The sequence below is a fragment of the Filicampus tigris genome, chromosome 8, assembly GCF_054856515.1.
Source record: "Filicampus tigris isolate MCC_2025a chromosome 8, RoL_Ftig_1.0, whole genome shotgun sequence".
Lineage (NCBI taxonomy): Eukaryota > Metazoa > Chordata > Actinopteri > Syngnathiformes > Syngnathidae > Filicampus > Filicampus tigris.
Genome location: NC_141224.1, coordinates 1,095,047 through 1,114,744, shown reverse-complemented (window position 1 = coordinate 1,114,744; position 19,698 = coordinate 1,095,047). Strand labels below are relative to the sequence as shown.

The 19,698-nt window shown below is 49.6% G+C and overlaps 1 protein-coding gene across 7 annotated transcripts; it reads right to left on the bottom strand.

The window, feature by feature from the left end:
• Positions 1 to 476: 476 nt before the first annotated feature.
• Positions 477 to 17,780, bottom strand: LOC147142896 (chondroitin sulfate proteoglycan 5-like). 7 transcript variants are annotated; one of them, XM_086037715.1, is made up of 7 exons: positions 17,373 to 17,779; positions 13,306 to 14,161; positions 10,249 to 10,437; positions 6,546 to 6,699; positions 3,820 to 3,876; positions 2,685 to 2,774; positions 1,055 to 1,204 (listed from the first exon to the last, which is right to left on the bottom strand). In XM_086037715.1, the coding sequence occupies exons 1-6, from the start codon at positions 17,572 to 17,574 to the stop codon at positions 2,688 to 2,690; spliced, it is 1,545 nt and encodes a 514-aa protein (XP_085893841.1). In that variant the 5' UTR covers positions 17,575 to 17,779; the 3' UTR covers positions 1,055 to 1,204; positions 2,685 to 2,687. The 7 variants fall into 7 exon arrangements, with proteins under 7 accessions (XP_085893838.1, XP_085893842.1, XP_085893839.1 ...); XM_086037712.1 differs by lacking the exon at positions 2,685 to 2,774 and having other exon boundaries at positions 477 to 1,204; positions 17,373 to 17,778; XM_086037716.1 differs by lacking the exon at positions 2,685 to 2,774 and having other exon boundaries at positions 477 to 1,204; positions 6,624 to 6,699; positions 17,373 to 17,778.
• Positions 17,781 to 19,698: the final 1,918 nt, after the last annotated feature.

The following is a 19,698-nucleotide window of genomic DNA, read 5'->3' as shown; positions in this document are numbered from 1 at the left end:
AAGTATGGTGGGATGTAGGTTGACTACAAGTGCGTGTGCGTGTGCGTGTGTGAGTGTGTGTCATTGTATGTTTTGAAAGGAGCGTGTGAAGCTGCCAGATGCTTTGTGCACATATGAATGTAAGTGTGCATGTGAGCACTATTATACCACTTCAACTGAATGCTGCTATAGATGGTGTGTGTGTGTGTGTGTGTGTGTGCATATGCAAATATGTTGGGAAAGAAGCTCAGGAAACAACAACACATTGTGTGTGTGGGTGTGCGTGTGTGCGCACCGTGACCATTTTCTCATCAGCAACGTTTTTTTCACCTTCCCAATGCCGAATCCCTTCAAGAATTCTTTGAAAGCGAAAATGGATCCATTTGTGTGGTGCGTTTTGCATGAGCAAATTGCTGCGCATGGCAAGTATGGCCATGCATGTAAGTGACGTACGTCGAGAGAAGCTCGTCAACAGACGACAGACGGCCAGACAGCGGTCATGTTAAAAAGGTTTTATTTCAACAAGTGTCGGAATCTCGTTTGTTGTTCTCGTTGGTTGAAAGAGTAGAAAATCAAAAGAGTCAAAGTACATCAAAGGATTAGAAATCACATCAAAGAAAACAAGACACGTCGTGTTTGAAGTCGATCCGTCGATCTGATTTGTTTGCAATATTTATAAACACTCACTGGATTAGTCAACAAACATCAAAACCTCTCAGTAGCTTTTTCTTTTGACCACGTTTACACACGCTGGAAGTCTGGAAATCTTTTTACAAAATACAACGATGCAGGCAGGGATGTGTGTGTGTGCGTGTGTGTGTGTGCGTGTGGGGGTGTGTGCGAGTGTGTGCGTCTGTGCGCGTGCGCATATGTATACACGTGTGCAGTGAAAGAGGTAAGGGGCAGTCAAGTGACAGCAACAAGGTAGTGAAGTGATGAAGGGGCAACAGGAAGGGGGCGGGCTCGGACGGCAGTGTTGGCGCGGCTGCTCGCCCAAGCCGGCGGGCGGGCGTTTGGGGCGATGGGCGGCGGTCAGTGTGTTGGTGAAAAAGTGTATTTTTCACATCATGTTGTTCTGCAGAGAGTTGACCTCTGAGTCGTCGTCGCCCAGCAGCTTGTGGTTGTCGTGCTTGGGCGTCAGCGCGTTGTGGATGTTCAGGGCGTCGTCTTCCTTGGGCGGGGCCTTCAGCGGCTCCTCCAGCTTGTTCTGGGAATTGGGATCATCCTGACCGACGACGACGAGACGAGACGAGACGAGAGGGACCGAGTGGGGAAGGCACAACGTCAAGTTAGCGCAGGGACGGCAGGTACCGAAGTCACACCTTATCATGCCAAGCTTGCAAGGTCATGCGTCCTGTCCAGCGCGAGATCCGCGCCGCCGCCTCACACGTGCAACGTCGCGTGATAATGCGACAAAGTCGCGGAACGTGTAACACAGTGGTCGCGTCCTTGTCGTCATTACGCAACTTGCAACGTGTTACAATCGCTCAATGACACCATTTGTGTTACGTACCCAAAGTGGAAGACCTGTTATCCCATAGAACCTAACCACAGAACGTGTGTAAGCCATGTAACGTGTCATTCATTGCATGATGTTACGCCTTATGTAGCAATTGGCGAGACCCGTTATGCCATATCATGTGCAATGTCACGTATGTCAATCCTGCAACGTGAAACATCCTGCGGCGCTTGGAACGTTGTCATGAGCACCTTTGGGACTTCTAATGTGACGTCATGACGTTACAAGCATTCAATGACGTTACGCGTGTGTAACTTGTGTAAAGCCACGGTCAGCTACAAGTCACGCAGCGTGCGTAGCGTCATGTAACGCCGGTAATGTCATCACGAACCTCTTCGTCATCAAGTAATGCTGTGCAACGCCCGTGGAACGCCCGCGTAGCGCGTAGACTGTGACAATGCACGCATCGCCGCGGAAAGACGTCATGAAGCCCTTTGTGGTTTGGCGACTTGTACTCTGGTCGTGTGTTACAATTGTTCAATGATGTTACGCGCCGGTATGTAACAAGCGTGACAACATGTGACGCACGTATCGCTATGAATTGCGTGTAACCCGGCGTCACGTAATATAACGCGTGCAGCGCATCTACTGGTACGCAACAAGTCAACGTCGCGTAACATCGCGTGACGCGTGTAACTCGATTCAAAGCCGGTATGGTGAGGCAACGTCGACACGTAACACGGCTAATGTCACGTTAGGTAACTTGTGTCATGTCATGTCACGCGTCCAGTCTTGTCCCTGTTTGTGGCATGTTGTTCTGCCGTTGGAAAAGGCGAACGTCCTGAATAGAATCAAACAAAGATCCCCCACCCCACCCCACCCCACCCCACCCCACCTCAGCCTCCCTCCCTCCCTCAGCCCATTGGGACAAACCAGGAGGCACATGCACATCCACATGCAGCAACGTTAGCACCCGCAACCCAAATACTCAGCACTTTGAAAATATGGTCTCATGCAAAACCCCAGCCGTACCCCACCGCCAACACTGTTTGGCCCCCCCCCCCCGAGCGAAGACCCCTTGGGCTCTTTTGCGGGTACCACCATCACAATGTTTGAGGGACTGTTTTGTCTTGACTTTCACCAGCAGTAGCAGCACACACACATCCTCCCTCACACACACACCGACGGACCACATAGTGCTGATGTGAGTGTTGCGTGTGTGTCATGTGGCAAAAAGTGGATTTACCGGCTAGATCGTAACTTCGGGCAGGACGTGCGGGTACGTGACTTCCATGGTTACGGGGTACGAGCCTTCTTTCCTCCCGTCAGCATGAAACTGGAAAATGTTTGGGGGGGGTTTTGTTTTGTTTTGTTTTGTTTTGTGGGGTTTGGTGGCGGTGCATGTGGGCGGTGGTGGCGGCGGGGTGGGGGGTTGGGGGGGACGGGTGGGACGTATGGACCGGGTTGGGCGGCAGGGTGGGAGGCACAGAATCACGAGGACTTTCCGGTGTTCTTTTTTTTTTTTGGAGGGGGGAGGTGGGGAACAGAGATAACAACAACGTTTCGATGGAGATGATGATGAAGGCACACGCACACTTTGGGCAGAGCGACGACTCCCCCGCCCCCACCCCCATTTGAACCAAGTTGGATTTATTTATGTTCGATTGGATGCTGACTATTTTATTGGGCAATAATAATATGTTATGTGTTATTATTGATGACGATGGTGATGATGACTTGGAGGTGTTGGCATCCTGCACGCTTGCTACGCAATTCCTTTCACTTCCGTCTTTCACACTGCCCACTTCCCATCTGACTTCCTACTCGCTTCCTTCTGACTTTCTGGAAAACATTTCTGCTTGCTTCCTTGACTGCCCGTTCCACCTTAACGTCCAACGCTTACTTCCTGCCATGCTCACTCTCTGCTCACAGTCTTCTTTCTACTCACTTCCTGCTTACTCTCTGTTAAGTTCCCGCTTTTCTCTCACTTCATGCTCACTGTCAGGTTACTATCCACTCACTTTCTTCTTACGTCCTTCCTTTGTACTCCCTTCTTTCTCCCTGTTCATTTCCCACTCACTTTCTCCTTCCTCCCTGCTCACTTCTTGACCATTTCCATCTTGTCATTTCATTATTAACTCATTCCATCCCAATGACACATTTATATGTCATTTCACAGAGGGGCTGAAAAAGTCTGCTACTGAATGAGTGAAGGTATTTTTGTGTGCGTGTATTGGTGCAGTGACAGCCGAGGCGATTTATTGATTGATTTTGTTGTTGAATGTTTGATTGGCAGGTCTGTTTCAGCAGGTGTGATGGGGCAGGGCTAACTGACAGCGTAGCGGGACGGGGGGGGGTTCGTAGGGGTTTTATGGTCTTACCTCGCAGTCGGACTCCTCTTTGGTCTTACACTCCCACGTGTATCTGCTCATGGTTTTCTGAGGGGAGGGGGGGGGGTCGAAAGGTTACACTCCTCAAAGGCAGAAAGGCATCGTTGTCATGGCGACGGAGCAAGAGAGAAAAGGTGTGGCGCTTACAGCCAGAAGGACGAGGCAGACAGGAAGTGAAGAAAGAGGTAATCGGCTAATGCTATGCTAATTAAGTTAATGTTAGCTGACGATAATTCATGTAGTTGATTAGATTTTATTTCAACGAGAAAAACGTGTCGCTCATGTTTTATTGTTTGTGGTTATATTTATTGTATATGCAGTTTGCATTTGAGCTTCTGACGCTAACAATGAAAACACATTTGTTTGTTTTTACAAATGTGACAAACACAATGTCTGTGTGATGCTAGTCAGGTGAATTAGCTATAGCACAACTAGCTGGCCTCTGTGTTCAATTTTCAATCCAAATGGGGTTGCATAAACTCTTTTAAATGGGAAATGACAACATTTGTTAGCAATGAAACCCATTCAATGAATTATATTTTTTGTGGTTCAGGGATTAAGTGCGGCTTTTATTTGACAATGGTGCGACTTGTTGGGGAATGTTATGAGGGAGATGCGATGAAGATCATTTTTTCCCCAGTTGTCTTTGTGTGTGAGAGTTGTGAAAATGTTCATTTTTGCTTTTGCTTGGGAAGTTAGCAGGGAACAAAATCAGCTATGGGTGGTTAGTGGGTGATACCACTTCTCCCAAAATGAAGGGGGAAAAAAAACCCCAAAAGCTATGAAGTTGTCGCGCTAAGATGACCTAACACTTGTGGCTACCAACCACCAGAGGTGGCAAATCCAGGTCCAGAAAGTAGAACCCCTGCCACAGTTTGGCTTTAGCCACAGCCGTTTCTACTCAAGGAGCTCATTTACCTGTCGGTTGAGTAGAAGCCAAACTGTGGCAGGGTTTTGACTTTCTGGACCTGAATTTGACACCTCTGCCAAACCGTCCTCACTGAATGCCCTAAAAAACAACAAAAAAAAACATTCGAAAGAGAACATGCTACCATGTTTTTTTTTTCCTGATCCCATCATGCTAAGATAATGCTATACTAGCAGCTAACCCTGCTACTGTTTTCATGTGTGAATGTAAAGTTGTGAAAATGTCCTTTGTTGAGTTTGCTTTGAAAAGTTAGCAGAAAACAAAAGTATCAATAGGCTGTTAGAGGTGGTACCACTTCTACTAAAATGCAGACAAAACAAAAAAAATCACACCAATAGTTGTAACGCAAAGCTAAGCTAAGATAACCCATGCGGCTACCAAATGAGCTCGCTGAATGGCGTGAACAAAACATTCCAAAAAGAACATGAGAACATGTTAGCATGACTTGTTTTTTATTCTGACGCCATCCTGCGGTCCCATCATGCTAAGCTAATGCTATGCTAACCATGCTACTGTTAGTGGAATCTCAGCGTGGTCTTGCATCTCAGATGTTTATCCTGATAGGCCCCATAAAATAATGTCACCCGGCCCCTCCCCTTGCCCCGCCCATTTTCAGGATAAACAAGACAGTTTGTTAGCGTAGCAGGGCTGCAGTGGCGGGCATGGCCACCAGGTGGCGCATGTCCGACCATGACTTACCGAGCAGAGAGGCAAGCAGAGAGCGCAGGTCGGAGAGAAAGATGGCTACGGCGGCAAGGAGTAGAGGATTGAAGGAAGGGGGCAGGGCTTGACTGTGTTATAATTGGTTGTGATGCTACGCTACGTAAACTGTTTTAGGATACACATTTATCCATTTATTGGGGTGAAATTTGAGAAATTGCATCACCAAGTCAACAAATGACATTTGTCAACTCATTTACGTGTGATGCATGACGTAGCCAAACACAAATACCCCCCAAATCCCATTTCAAGAATTGAGCTGAACATTATTTTCTGAAGAAATGCTGCTAACACTGTCAGATGGTGCTAATCTGCGCTAACACTGCAGCTCCGCTCACCATTTTACGTTGACCTGGGAGTGCTTTGGGCCAAAGAACTTTCTCCAGCCAAGATGATCATGTCGTTGGCTAAGAAACTTGGTGTGGAGGATTATGTAAATTAGCCCCACTGTGATGTCACAATGTTGCAAAATTTGGAATGGCTTGCTCATAAGCATATTTGGACAAATAGATGAACTCAAGATTTACTTGGACCCCTTTAATGAAAGATGGCTATGCACTACAGCAGCGGCCTTGATTGATCGTTGCCTGGTTGTCAACCTGACACAATTGCACAAATGTTTCACTTGGGGGTCTACTCACTTTTGTTGCCAGCAGAGTTTGCTTGGCTATGTGTTGAATTACTTTGACTGGATAGTAAATGACAGCTTTCCAAGCTGTGCAGCGGCTCCTTTAAAATGCAGCTAAGTGTCATTTCTCCAGCGTTGGAATCAGATGTATCTTTTTTTAAACGGGTGGAGTGTTGTCACTTTTTACGTGAACAACTTTGTACCTGATCAGCTTTATTCATTCACTAGTCAGCCGCCATCCTCCTGATCAAACTCCTGCAGGCCTCCCCCCCCCCGCCCCTTCACCATCCATCCCCTTTCTCCCGCCTTCCCCCTGGCCTCAGACTGAGTCTCTCTACTTGGGGATACTCATGCCCATGCGTCAGGGGAGGAGGGGGTGCGTAAAGGGGGGAGGAGTCAGATGCAGAAAAAGGGAAGAAGAGAGCGGCGGGAGCACGTTACCTGACAGATAATGTTATCATAGTAAGCCAATGCACGGGCATGGGGGGCGTTAGGAGGGGTGTCGCACAGTTTCCTTACGTTTGGGTGGGAGCCCTCAGCGATGGTGGACAGGGAGAAATTATCATTGTGAGCCTCCGACGTGGGCCGGTACTTACTGCAGGGCGGCACACACCAACCAGGAAGAAGAAGATGAGGAAGAAAAGAGGAAGGGAAGAGAGCCAGAGAGAAGAAGCAAACTTTTCACCTGCGATGCAAACATCAACATTCAAAGAACCACTAGCGAACCACCTAAAAAAATACTCAGCGCTACAAGTGCCACCATGGTGACCGACGTCAAAATGCAGTCGTTGTCGTAGGTCTAAGCGTTTGTGAAAATGATACGATCGCAAGTCACTGGAACGTTAGGCAAAGTTTGAACATTAACACTGAAACGGAACACTAGTTAGCACGACTCAAAAGTGAACTCCAACTCCACTGGAGTGAGTCAAAGTAGCGCACTTTGACAATCAGTGCACTAGCGGAGCAAATCAGTCGGCCTAAGCCTCCGTGTGGCCCGAAGCAAACTTTGACCTTGGAAGAACCCCCATTTCCGATTCTGTCAAAACACTTGTATCTCAATTCATCGCCCACCATTGAAATAGGTGAAAATGCCATTAGGCCATTCCAGAACACCCCACCTCCGCCCTCCAAAGATCATATTAATCAGCACTCTCTAACATTCTGGAATGGCCATCTTGGCCACCGGGCCCTGCAAAATTCCAAATGTGCAAGAGTCAGCACTAATCTCGAACTCCTCTGCAATAATATTCGCTGAGGAGAGCAAATTTGATGGCAATGACTTTGGTGATGTTCTATTCCTACATGTGTTTGCTCCACCTTTTGTGTGTCTTTAAATCTTCACAACTCGCCAAAAGACATTTTTATTCTTTGGCTTTTGACTCAGCATGACACTCGGAATTGTTTCCGTGTTTGATGGTGTTTACTGTTTTTCTGTGGTTGTTTTTTAAGTGTTCTATAAATCAAGTTGAGTTGAGCCTCGAAATCTGTTGCTTAGTGTCGATGCTATCGGCTAGCCCGCCAATAGCTTTTTCCATGACGTGTTAGCATTAAGCTAGCAGGGGCATTTGTAAAGCAAAGTTGTTTGGTCGTTTTAAATACGCATAAGATGTATATGGTTTGTTCTACGTGTGGTTTGACGGATGACAGCTCAACTGGGAGGAACAGCTTGAAGCTTTTATTTTAAAGGAGCGTTGTGCCAAACTATTGCTGATTATCAAGTGAGACGTGTTGGGTTCAATTTCTTTCCTCTCGCTTCCTTCTCGCCTCCTTCTTCCTTCCTGCTCACTCGCTCCTCAATTCTCCTGCTCCCTACTGCCTTCGCGCTTCCATCTTACCTCCTGCTGGCTTGCTACTCTTTGCCTTCATGCTCCCTTAACGTGGTGCCCTCTCCTCTCCATCTTTCATCTTCCTCTTCGTCCGACTCTCGACGAGACTGTCGTTTCTCCATCCACCCCGCATTCCCCCCTTCCTCCCCGCATCGCCCCCCTCCCTCTCTCAAAGTTGCACAGCTGCATGTAGGTCAGCCCCACCCACCCCTCACCCCCCCCCCCCCCCACCACCCTCTCCGACTGCCCTACTTTCAGCTGGATGCGGCGAAGCCATGACGTCATCTTTTCTCTTTGTCAAAATGTCTCCTGGCTTGTTAGCGGCGTCTCCTCGCCTTCATCACCTTCATCATCATTGTCATCATGTTATACCCCCCCACCCCAGCGGTCTAAAAATATCCCCCCTAGCGTGGGAGCTGGCGTCGGCGACCGAGCGCTTTGCCACTTCACATTTGCATGTTCGATTCCAGCGAGCTGCCGCCTGGTCGCCATGGAGACGGCTGCTAAAACACTCGGCCAAGCATCCGCCCCCGCCTGCACAGAGGCTCCCCCCCCCCCGATCGTCTCAACTCCCCCCAATCTCACTGTCACCTCCCTGCATTTTACATTCAGTCCTCCTCCTCCTCCTCCTCACCTCGCCATCTTCCTCTCACATCTCGCCAACGTGAACTAGAAGACGGGGACGCCATTTTAGCACCTGGCCGTCTTCCGACATTTCCGCTATACAGAGCGTGCGTCGAGACGGATACTTTCTTGCCATCCGCCATGTTATTCGTTGGCACTGACGCCTATTGACCAATTAAGTGCACTTAAGTGGATTTCGCGGGTATCTCTACTTCAGTATTTATTTTTCCGGTGACTTTTTACTTTTAACCTGAACTTTGTAATCCGCATACAGCTGAAGTGTACTTTTGTCGTTTGGTTTGCATGTTTTGTTACTCAGCTCATAATATTAGCCAAACTATGGAAACTCATTTCAAAAATCAAGCCATTGTTACTTACTGGAGCTCTGAAACAACAAGCAGAGATTTTTTTTTTTGCATTTTGTTAAGTTAGCAAAATGGACACTGTCCCAGTAGGGCTGCGAAGTGATCAGACGGTGGTCAATTCGTGGAGCGTCGAGTTCAAAGCAAACACGGTGAAGCGGCATTTAATGCTTATGCCGCAGCCAAAAGGAAAAAGCGGCCAACAGACGTGAAGTCGGGCCCAAGGTGTGAATGCTTTGGAGTCCAGGTTAAAAAGTCTGCTTTTATGATTGAGCGCTTTGAAAGCGGAAGTCAACCCCAAAAACGTCTTGACACTAAAATGCCGGCCCACCGGTTGAAGCTGATGAATATCGCGTTTGCGGAATATGGGCTAAGCGTTCCAATCCAGCCGTTTTTGTCCATGCTCAGCTGTTTTCTGAAGCTGAGCCATGATTGGGTGATGCGCAACGGTGATGTCATTTGCAAGTGACAAAATGGCCGCCCCCCCGTCATGACGAAAAACGTCTGGCTTGTGCTGCTTCGCTCATATTCCACAAAGGCAACATTCTGGAGCATGCGCTCTTTTCAACATATTATTGGAAAGAACATTTTTAAAGCATTTTTCAGCCATCCATTTTTAAATTGCTTTTCTTTCCTTTCTATCTTTTGTTTTGAAATGACTTTAGTTGTTTTGTTTTGAAATGTTGTACTTTTAATCATGTAAAGCACACTGAGTTACCTTGCGTATGAAATGATATAATATAAAATATAAACAAAATATATTTCAAAACAGCTGCCTTTCCTTGCCTACATTATTTTTTTACAAATACTTTTGACTACATTTCAGAGTCTGTACGTTTCCAGTTTGACTCATGACTCAGTACCTTTTGGCCGAGCCTGAGCTATTGGCTGAATATTTTGGTGCTGTGTCTGTCTGCAATGCTGTCATATTCCACAAGATGTTGCTCAAGCTTTGGCTAAGAGCAAAGTAGTCTTCGGTGCTTCACACGTTGCGAAGCGACGACACACACACACACACCCCCACACACACACCGGCACCATTCCAAGAGGCAAGGAATCATCCGTAGGACATCGAGCCAGTCCAAACGGCCCCTGCGCACATTTAGCCCGCAGAAACGGAGGCCTTAGCGCCAGCCAATGGGCAGTCGTCGTGAAATTGCGACTCCTTCTTCTGCAAAAGGATCCAAATGGACTCAGGCCACTTTGATTGGCTCAAACGTTCGTTCGCCGGGGTGAGTCCTTCCTCCCCAATGTTGGATATTTGACTCAGGTCTCGGTCCCGGCGCTATTCGCCAGTCTTTTGTATTTGGTGTGTTGAGGCGGCCGCCTCACCTGCGTCTGCGCAGCTTCTTGTTCTCCGTCTTGAGTACGTGAAGCTTCTTGGCGAAGCAGACCACCATCATGAAGAGCAGCAGCAGCACGGCGGCCGACGCGCCCACCGCCAGACACGTGACCTGGAACTCCGTCACCACCGCCTCGCAGCGGGCGCCCTTGTGCCAGATGTAGTCCTGGACGTTGCACCTGCAGGGAGGACGCATGCTCACGCACAGGAGACACATCTGCCTCAGCGCCGCCGCGTTACCGCGACGACAGATCGGAGCGTGTCGCGCCGCCGTTTTGCGTCATGTGTCACGCTAACTAAGTGAGTTCTTTTGGCGCCGCGCTGACTAGCAGCGAGGTTGATTGGCACCCTGGCCGACATTGTTGCGCTGATGACACGCTTCGAATACGGCACACTGACGCGATCCGTTGTGTTACCGTGACAACGGCCTAAGCGTGTTACACTGAGTATTCTTACATTGGCGTCGGGTTGACATTTGCAGCGTGTGCCACAAAATGCAAACTGCGTTGCATCAACGTGAAAACTGTTACCATGGTGACGGGTCGCGCAAGCATGACGTTGATTGCGTCGTTGTTGGGGGTCATGAGGTTACCATGACAACGTGTACTAACGCTGGAGCACAGCTGGGCATTTTACTCAAAAGTTGCGCTCCGTTTATATCGCCTTCCGCCTCCAGCCGCCGTCCGTCTATCCGCCGTTTAATAATAATAAAGTGATACGTTTTAAACGGGTTTGCGTTCGTGCTTCTGGCGACCAACTTTGAAAAATTTGGACAAACTCCCCCGGACGATATTTCAAACGGAAGCCTGACCTCGGCAGGACTAAACGCGTCTCCTTTTAGGACCTGTTAGGAACTTTTCGGACCTTTATGGACCTTTGAGAACCTCGGCCGCAACCAACGGGAAACAGAAGCCTTGCCGCGAAAATAGACGATTACATGCGCGGAAAAAATGCGCTTCCGCCTATGCTTTGTCCCACAATTTTTTGGGGTTTTTTTTTTGTTAAGTTTCCCATCTGTGGTTTATCGCCTACAAAATGGCCGTCCGTCATAGGCATTGGAATGCCCAGCTCTGCGCTGGCTGTAGTAAGTTAGAGTGTTACCGCGACGACATAAGGACTGCGTTATCTTGCCCTTACCAATGATGCCGCGTCTACGCTGAAAGCGAGCGTGCCACCGTGACGTTTGGCGCGATAGCGACACCATCTTATTGCGACCGCGGTCACAGGTTTAGCATGTTACACCCATGTCGGCGACGTTCCACTGACAAAATGTAGTCGATGGCGAGTGTGTTACCGCGGCACGTCCCACTCGATTGACGGCGAGCGTCACCGCGACGCTCATTGAGTACGCGACGTGTTACCATGACGACGCCTTTCGGCGTTCGTGTGGTCGACTACAGAGTCGCTGACAAAGAAGGTTTATGTAAGAGTGGCGGTGGTGGCCAGGGGCTGGCAAGTAGAAAGTGAGGAGGGCGGGGGAGGTGGGGATGTGCTGGTTGTCATGGCAACTCGGCCCGAGCAGCAGATTCTTTCTCATTCCGTCACATGCAGGAAAAAAAAAATACATTTGACGTGTTTCTTCCACTTCATCTCCGCCCCTCGGGCCATCTCGTTGCTGCTGCCCCCCCCCGTCTGTCCTCCCCTCTGTCGGCCTCCCCGTCAGCCTTCGCCCCCGCCGCCCCGCCCTGTGACCGCCATTACATCAATCCGGACTGTAATAAATATATTGAGAGAGGTGCGTTCCAAATAAGAGTGACTGTTAACTAAAAATGACGAAATAGCTTTGTTTTGTTGCCACTAAAACACTCGCTATGTGTGTGTGTGTGTGTGTGTGTGTGTGTGTGTCCGTCTCCAGTGGAACGCGTCAGACATCTTTGGCAAAAACAAAGTGTGTGTGTGTGTGTGCGCGCGTCTTTTGTCGTAACCTCTCTGGCAGTCGTAACTCTCCTGTGTCTTTGACCTGTGAACTCATTGACTGGAAGTGAACCCTGACACGCACAAACTGCCTCAATGTGTGTGCGTCGTGTGTGTGTGTGTGTGTGTGTGTGGCCGTGTCCATGCAGATGGTTTTATTATTGCGCCTGTTTCCATGAAATGTAAAATGGATACACACTGCATGCAAACTTAATTATATCAAGCTGCCGGACACACACACACACACACACCCGCGCGCGCAAACACGCACACACGCGAGTGTGCTGGCAATGCTGTAAAGTTGTGACTCATTGAATTTGTACTCCACCTCTGCGTGTTTCTCATCTGTTGATGCTTTCCTCGTCTTGTCTTTCTCTTCCTGTCTAAAGTCAAAGGCCTGACTTTGACGTCTCGCGTGTGAATGACTGAATCCTCCGCAGGCGCGCGCACACGCATCGCATGTATGTGGCACGTCCGATGGCCCACATATGTCACGCGCACGGTGGGCCCCGTGTTACACTTTTGATGTCACATGTAGCAATTCACATGTATGTCAGGCATTTGGCAAGTGTATGCGCATGTGACGTGTTGGATGTGAAATGTATTAGCAATGTCGCGTGCATGATGTCACATCTACAGTACATCAAACGTATGACTTGACGTAGAGTATATCACGTGTATGTGAAATGCGTCGCGTGCAGTAAACGCGCAACATTGCACATTCAAACACGAAAACGTTCCAAGCTAACCGTATCATTTGGCCAAGGGAAAGGTCTGCTAGCTTAATGCTAACATCGAGACATGAGAAAGGTCGCAGAGGGGCTAGCAGCAACGTCATACGACACACGAAGCGGCAACACACGTCGGCTTTGCGGGAACGAGGAGCGGAGCTCGGTCGGACTCTTCTTCTCGCATTTAAATACGCCGCATCTCTTCCGGCGGATCTCGGCGCCGCCCGGCAAGTTGCGGTGCAACGTGGCGCGACACTCGAGGCCAGTAAGCCTAAATTCGGACAAAAACGGTCTGGCTTGTGCAAATGTGCGAAATGGCGGCGGGACAGGAAGGAGGAAGCGCCACACGTGATCGGTACGTTCTGCGTACGTCGCTTGTATGAGGAGAGGCGCGCGCGTTACCTGCAAAACGTTCCGGCATCTTCCAGCAGGTAACACTGTCCTCCGTTGTAGCAGAAGTTGGGGTCCACGTCGCATGGGGAGCGGCAAGTGGCGTTGACCATCCGGTAGCCCGGGCGGCAGCCGCCCGTCCCGTCAGAGCCGTCGGCCGGGGGGGCGCGCCGGGGGCCGTTTGGCAGGTAAGAGGCGGGGGCCGCCAACTTGGGGCGAGGCCGAGGCCCGCCGCCGTCGGCGTACTCGTCGGCGGTGGGCGACACCCCGTCCTCGTACGGGGTCAGGTAGTCGTAGCTGTCCGGCATGGCCCAGGACGTCGGGTCGCCGCCCTGCAGCTCGTGGGCCAGCGAGGAGGTGGGAGGCGGAGCCAAGTCCAGGTGACGTCCGCGGGAGGCCGGATCGAAAAAGTCCACGCTGAGGACGTCGGGCTGGGCGGCGGCGGCGGTGGCCGCGGGCGGCGGGGCGGCGCCGGCCGCTCGGTCCAGGTCCAACACCGAGGCGTCTTTGCCGTTGATCCACGGCGGCTCGCTCCGCGCCTCCGCGACGTCAGCCGGCAGACGGTTGCCCGGCAACAGCAGCTCCGTCTCCGCCGAATCAAGGCTGATCTGAGAGGGCCAGGGCGCGCCGCCCACTTCCGGCACCGCCGTTTCTCCAAGCATGCCGCTGCTCAGCTCCGCCTCCTCCTCCTCGCCGCCGGCGCGGGGCACGCGGCCCGCCCGGGCCGTCGCAGTGTCGATGGAAGCGCTCGGTCCGGTTCCCATGGTGACGGCACGGCCGACGTCGGCGGGAACCTCCCGCTCGCCGAGCGGGGCGGTGCCGTTGAGGGCGGCGGCCACCTCGGTGGCGTTGGTCGCCGTGACGACTCCTGTCAACACACACAAATAGGAAGTGAACTCTCGCACGGACGCACGATACGCACGCGCGCGACCCGGGTTGACATCACATGACGCCTGAGGCATTATGGGATGGATTAAAGGAGTAGTTGACCAAAGCGCTCCAAATCCCGACAGTCCAGATTAAAGATTAGCAAGGACGCCATCATCAGCTTCAACACGCGCACACGCGCACACACACACATACTCACATTACGTACACAACCGCACACATCTGAGCAAGATATTTAGCACACGTTCAAAACGTTCATTTTACTCGTACTGATTGCAAACATGCTGTACAATATGAATGCACGCTATGTACTTTGTACGTGGGCGGCATGCACATGTACAATATGTGCATATGTCTGTGCATATACAGTATGTGTATATGAAGTATGCCGTTTGCAACTGCTGTAACATGAGATCCAAGTTGTGGAAGGAGGACCAATGTTCTTCCTTCAACTTTGGCTCTTTGTCAGCTTCCAAAAATGTTTTGGGTGCGGCGGAGACGCGAACGTCGTTAACACAAAGCGGGCCCCCCCCCCACTAACGCGTTTGCTCTTTTTGGGTTTTCGAAGCGCGCGAGCACGACGGCGCGGCCTTTCTCCATCCGGCTGGATCAGCAGCATCCGTTGCCATGGAAACGCATCCTTCACATCCCAACGCGCGCACACAGAACGGAGCGGAACATCCGCTCCGCGCTGTCGGACGAGCTTTCGGACCTCTTTGCAGTCGTTTTCCACGTCCTCATTGAGGTCATTCACGGGTTAAATCCTCGCAGACGTCCCACAATCCACTGCTGGAAACTGCAGAGCAGCTTGCGACACACGATGCTCGATCGAGGATACCCGCACAACAATTGTGTCACAATCCATATCCTGCATGAACCCTCTAACGTTTCCCAATGGGACTTATTTACTACAAATAACGCATCTCTGCTTATCTATCCATGTCGGCCACGTATAGTGCCTGCCTAGCAAAACAATTCAGCTACTACTAAGTTGTGCGCCCAGGCAACCGTTGCCAGTCACACAACAGAATAATTGGTGAACATTTGAGAGGAAACTGGAAGGCGATCTGGATTTCATTGCCCTGCGTACGCTTTTCATGACATTGAACACGAGGCCAAATCGCAATAACCACGCTCGATGCGGACTTGTCGACTCTTTGTCGTACGAGAAAACAATATCGTAATTTGTCATTTTGATATGTTGATAACAAGGTATCAATACACTACAATATTGTGATATATTTCATGCTTGTATCTCAATACTGTCCGATCGTAGATCAATAGTCACACACGACATGACTACGTTGATACTTGATGTTAGTATACTGATACCGTATCATCCAAGACAACAGTGTGTTGTGTAATAGTGATATTTGATCACAGTGTATCAATGCTGTACTGTAGTGACATCACAATGTTTATACTTGTTGCAATTGCTCCCTTCTTTTTTCTCTTCGCCGGAGCGACGGCATATCTGAAAAATCAACTAAGTGACGGCTCGTAACGTGACAAAATGTGTCGACTTGTAAGTCGAGGAACCGGTGGGTCGATCTGCATGATTGTAGTTTTGCATTTGCGCTTTGAATGAACAAGGGTGCACTGAGCACACTCCTCCATCACAACTACACACAGGCGCACCAAGAGGGATGCAGTTTCCACGGCAACGGCCCGCTTCCTGCAGCAGGATGCGGATACGACCGCTCGGAGTTCACCGGGTTCCTTTGCGGCGCGACCAGAAGAAGGAGGCGAGCCCAGACAGGTGTGGGAATGACACGCACGCACGCACGCACGCACGCACACCTGAATGACACGCTCCAACCTTGAGTCACATTATTGTATGACCTACATAGCTTAGCATGAGCTTAGCTTAGTGTTTTAATCAATTCACATTCACATACACACATTGAGTCACATTGACATATTGAGTCACCCCAAGAGGCACATACTAATTCAATTACGGAGTCCAACACTAAATCACTTACAGCGTCAAATACTGAGCCAGTTCCAGTGTCACATACTCCATCACAGTCCAAGTCATATACTAAATCAAGTTATTGGGTCACTTGAGCCACATACCAAGTTACTTAAGTCATATACACTTGATCATCACTTACTGTGGTACATACTAAATCATCATCATATTGAATCACATTCACACAAATCATCTATTGAGTCATTACAGAGTCACTTACACTTACATATTAAGTCAATTACTAAGTCAGAAATAAAAATGTTTACCTCAACACAATCAGTCGCTCAGTCGCAAACTAAAACACTTACTGAGTCACTGGATTCCTGCACTGAATCACAAACTGAGTCACATACCGAGTTACTTACTGAGTCACATACTCAGCCACCAGGCAAGCCGCATACTTAATCACTTACTGATTCACATGAGTACTGAGTCACATAGACAACCACTGATTTAGTTCTTCTGAAGTCAAATACTAAGTCACTTATATATACTTATAATGCCATATGTACAGACAGGTACACATATACACACACACACGCGCGCGCACGCACACACTAAATCACTTACCAAGTCACACAGAGTTACGTAATGAGACACTTAACCAGTCACATTATAGAACTTACTGATTCATAATAGATAGCGTCAAGGGTCACTGACAAAATCACTTACTGAATAATTTAGTGAGTCAAATCACATTAAATCAGTAAGGGCAGACGCATGTCGAATTGAAATAGAAAAACGATCAACTGAAAAAAAACAACAGTAAACAAGTTCAGCATGCTGAGGCTGTCGGCGTCTCGTGCACGCGCGTGTGGTTATTTGTCATGCATGCGCGCCGCCGGCTTGGCGGACAAAGAGCCCGTCGTCGCGCTTTTGTGTGTATCAGAATGTCCGTGCGCGCCCCCCTCCCCTCATGCATTATTCATGCTCACGCTAATCTGCGCCTCGCCTCTTTGTGCCGCGCGCGTGCACGCCGACACCCATCTGCGTCCCGCAGCCGCCTCGCGAGCGCGCGTGCGCGCGCGCGCGAGCCACGCTGACCTGATTTCAAGTGTACTAATAAGTGAACATCTGTCTGGTCACGTGACCTCGTTCCCCAGTGCGTGTGCGTGCGCGTGCCGCCCGACGCAAACACTGTGTCCCGCGCGCGACCACGTTGACAAGGCGCGGACGCGCGCACGCGGGCCGCAGCGGCGTGCGCGTGAGTCTTCCTTACCGTGCACGGAGATGAAGTGCAACAGCAGCAGCAGCGGCGGGAGCGCGCGCGCCATCCGCGTGCCTCGGCGGCAGCCTCCCGTGCACGAGGTGGTCTCCATGCTCGGCGTGCACGCGCGGTCCACAGCACAGGAACGTGCGCGTGAAGAAGACGAAGAAAATGAAGAAGAGGAGGAAGAGGAGTCTTCTTCACTCAGCAGCATCGCCCCTCGGTTGGGTTCGGTTCGGTTCGGTTCGGTTCGGCTCGGCTCACGGCTCCATCACCTCCAGCCGCGAGCGGTGATGCGTTCAGGGACTTCCCTCGGTCCGATCCGGCTCGGCTCTCTCACAGTGGCGGGAATGAAAGTAGAAGACAAGCAGAGAGAGGAGCGAAGTGAGAGCGAGTGAGAGAGGCAGGGGCGGAGAGGGACGAGAGGAGGGGGTCGGGGGGCGTTGGTTCCCCCCTTTCTCCTCCTCCTCCCCCTCCTTTCATATCTTCCTCATCCGCCCTCCTCCCCTTCTCAAAACTTCCTAAACATGAGTGACAGCTTCGTCACTTCCATTTTTGTTGGGCAGCGTTGACTCCGCTATTCGGCTGATTTTTGGAGGGAAGTCTAGCCTCTAAAATTCACTTACCTGATGGCTGTTTTCAAGTACTGCCAAATACTGTAGTAGTATTCTACAAGGAATCACATGATACGGAGCAATCCTTCACAATATCAGAGACAGTATAGCTGGCTTTACGAGCGACCCGGGTTTAATCGATTTTTTTGTCCTGAGTTGTGAGAATCTTCCAAATTTTCAAATATTTGTCGAATTTAATCGATATTAAAAATACATTAGAAAAGTATGAGTGCCGCAATACATTAGTGATTTATCATTAATAGACTTTGAATGAAAGAGTCCACGGTACCTTATACTTTTACTTCTTTCTTTTACTTCTTATAAGACGACGCACCTTTTGTATTGATTTTCATGTAGTTTATTACACACTGTCTGCATAATATTATGTTATAGTTTCAGTTAAAAAAAAACCCGGGCATATTCTGTCCCCTTCGTGACTGACATTATTGCATCTTACGGTCTCAATTAGTTGTGAAACTCCCCTTCATTTGTGTATTACACTGCCCCCTGGTGGTCACAGCACACGCAGCAGAAGGAGCAGCACAACGTGAAGCATGAAATCATAAATCGCAAGCCGTTACATTCTTTATGCATTTTATAAAGCACATTATCATCGAGTGAGTGACATTTTCCTCATTCAAAACACATGACCAATATTTGTGTTGGCCTTTGTGGCGGCACTGGAATGGACGAATGGCATTTCTGTTCATTTCAATGGGGAAAGACGATTTGAGACACGCGTTTTAGGTTACACACTTGGTCACGAAATGAAACCGTAAATCAAGGCACCACTGTGTAGACGTAGAACCGCACAATATCGATCTGTCCCGCGGACAATCATGACCACACTACAAAGACCAAAACAATACACACGCATCGTGGAGTGCAGGTGTCACTATCTGCTCTGGAGTGTGTGTGCACGTGCTGGTGTTGTGATGGCAAACGCGCGCGCGCGCGCACACGCACTCGCCCCACACCGCCCCCACCCCCACCCCGGGTGTGTGTTACTTCGTGTTGTTTCTTTTCCGTTGTGTTTGCTAACCAGAGCAGAATTAATTCTTGCTTGCACCCCCTCCCTCCACACGTCTGATGCCCCTCCCCCTCCTAAAACCACTAACCATAAACACACAAACATGCTCACACACTAAGACACGTTCAATAGTAAAAAAAACCAAAACAAAACAAAAAGTCACATTCGAATAGTGTACTGTCTTACTAGCGAGGACAAAGAGCATACAGCATAGTACATGGACAGAAAAAAAGGCTCAAATGCCTTTATGGACAGTGGAAAACTGTTGGTAACTTTAAGAGTCTTTCTAGTGCAGCGCAGTCGTTTACTAGTAAGGTTTTACTGCATTAGTAGTGGCAAAAAAACATTACTCGTAAAACTGTTATTTTAGTAGTGCACTAAAGGAGGGTAAACAACCGTTGTAAATGCTCGTAGGTGCAGATTAATGACGGGTGTGGGCCATACGTCAGCCCAACCAGGCCATACTTAGACCCCCTCCCCCCCCCATCCCCCGTGTGGTAGGTGTCACACCCAAAAGAAAACAATCCACCCCCCCGGGACTCTTCAAAACGTCGTTGAGGTCAACGTGTCGCTCGTAAAAAAGATCAGCCATCAAACGCCTCGGATTATCTTCACCAGTCCACCATTTTGTTATCATCTCATGTGGCAGCTGGTCACACAACAATAATTGTTCAATCTAGATCAAAGTTGACTC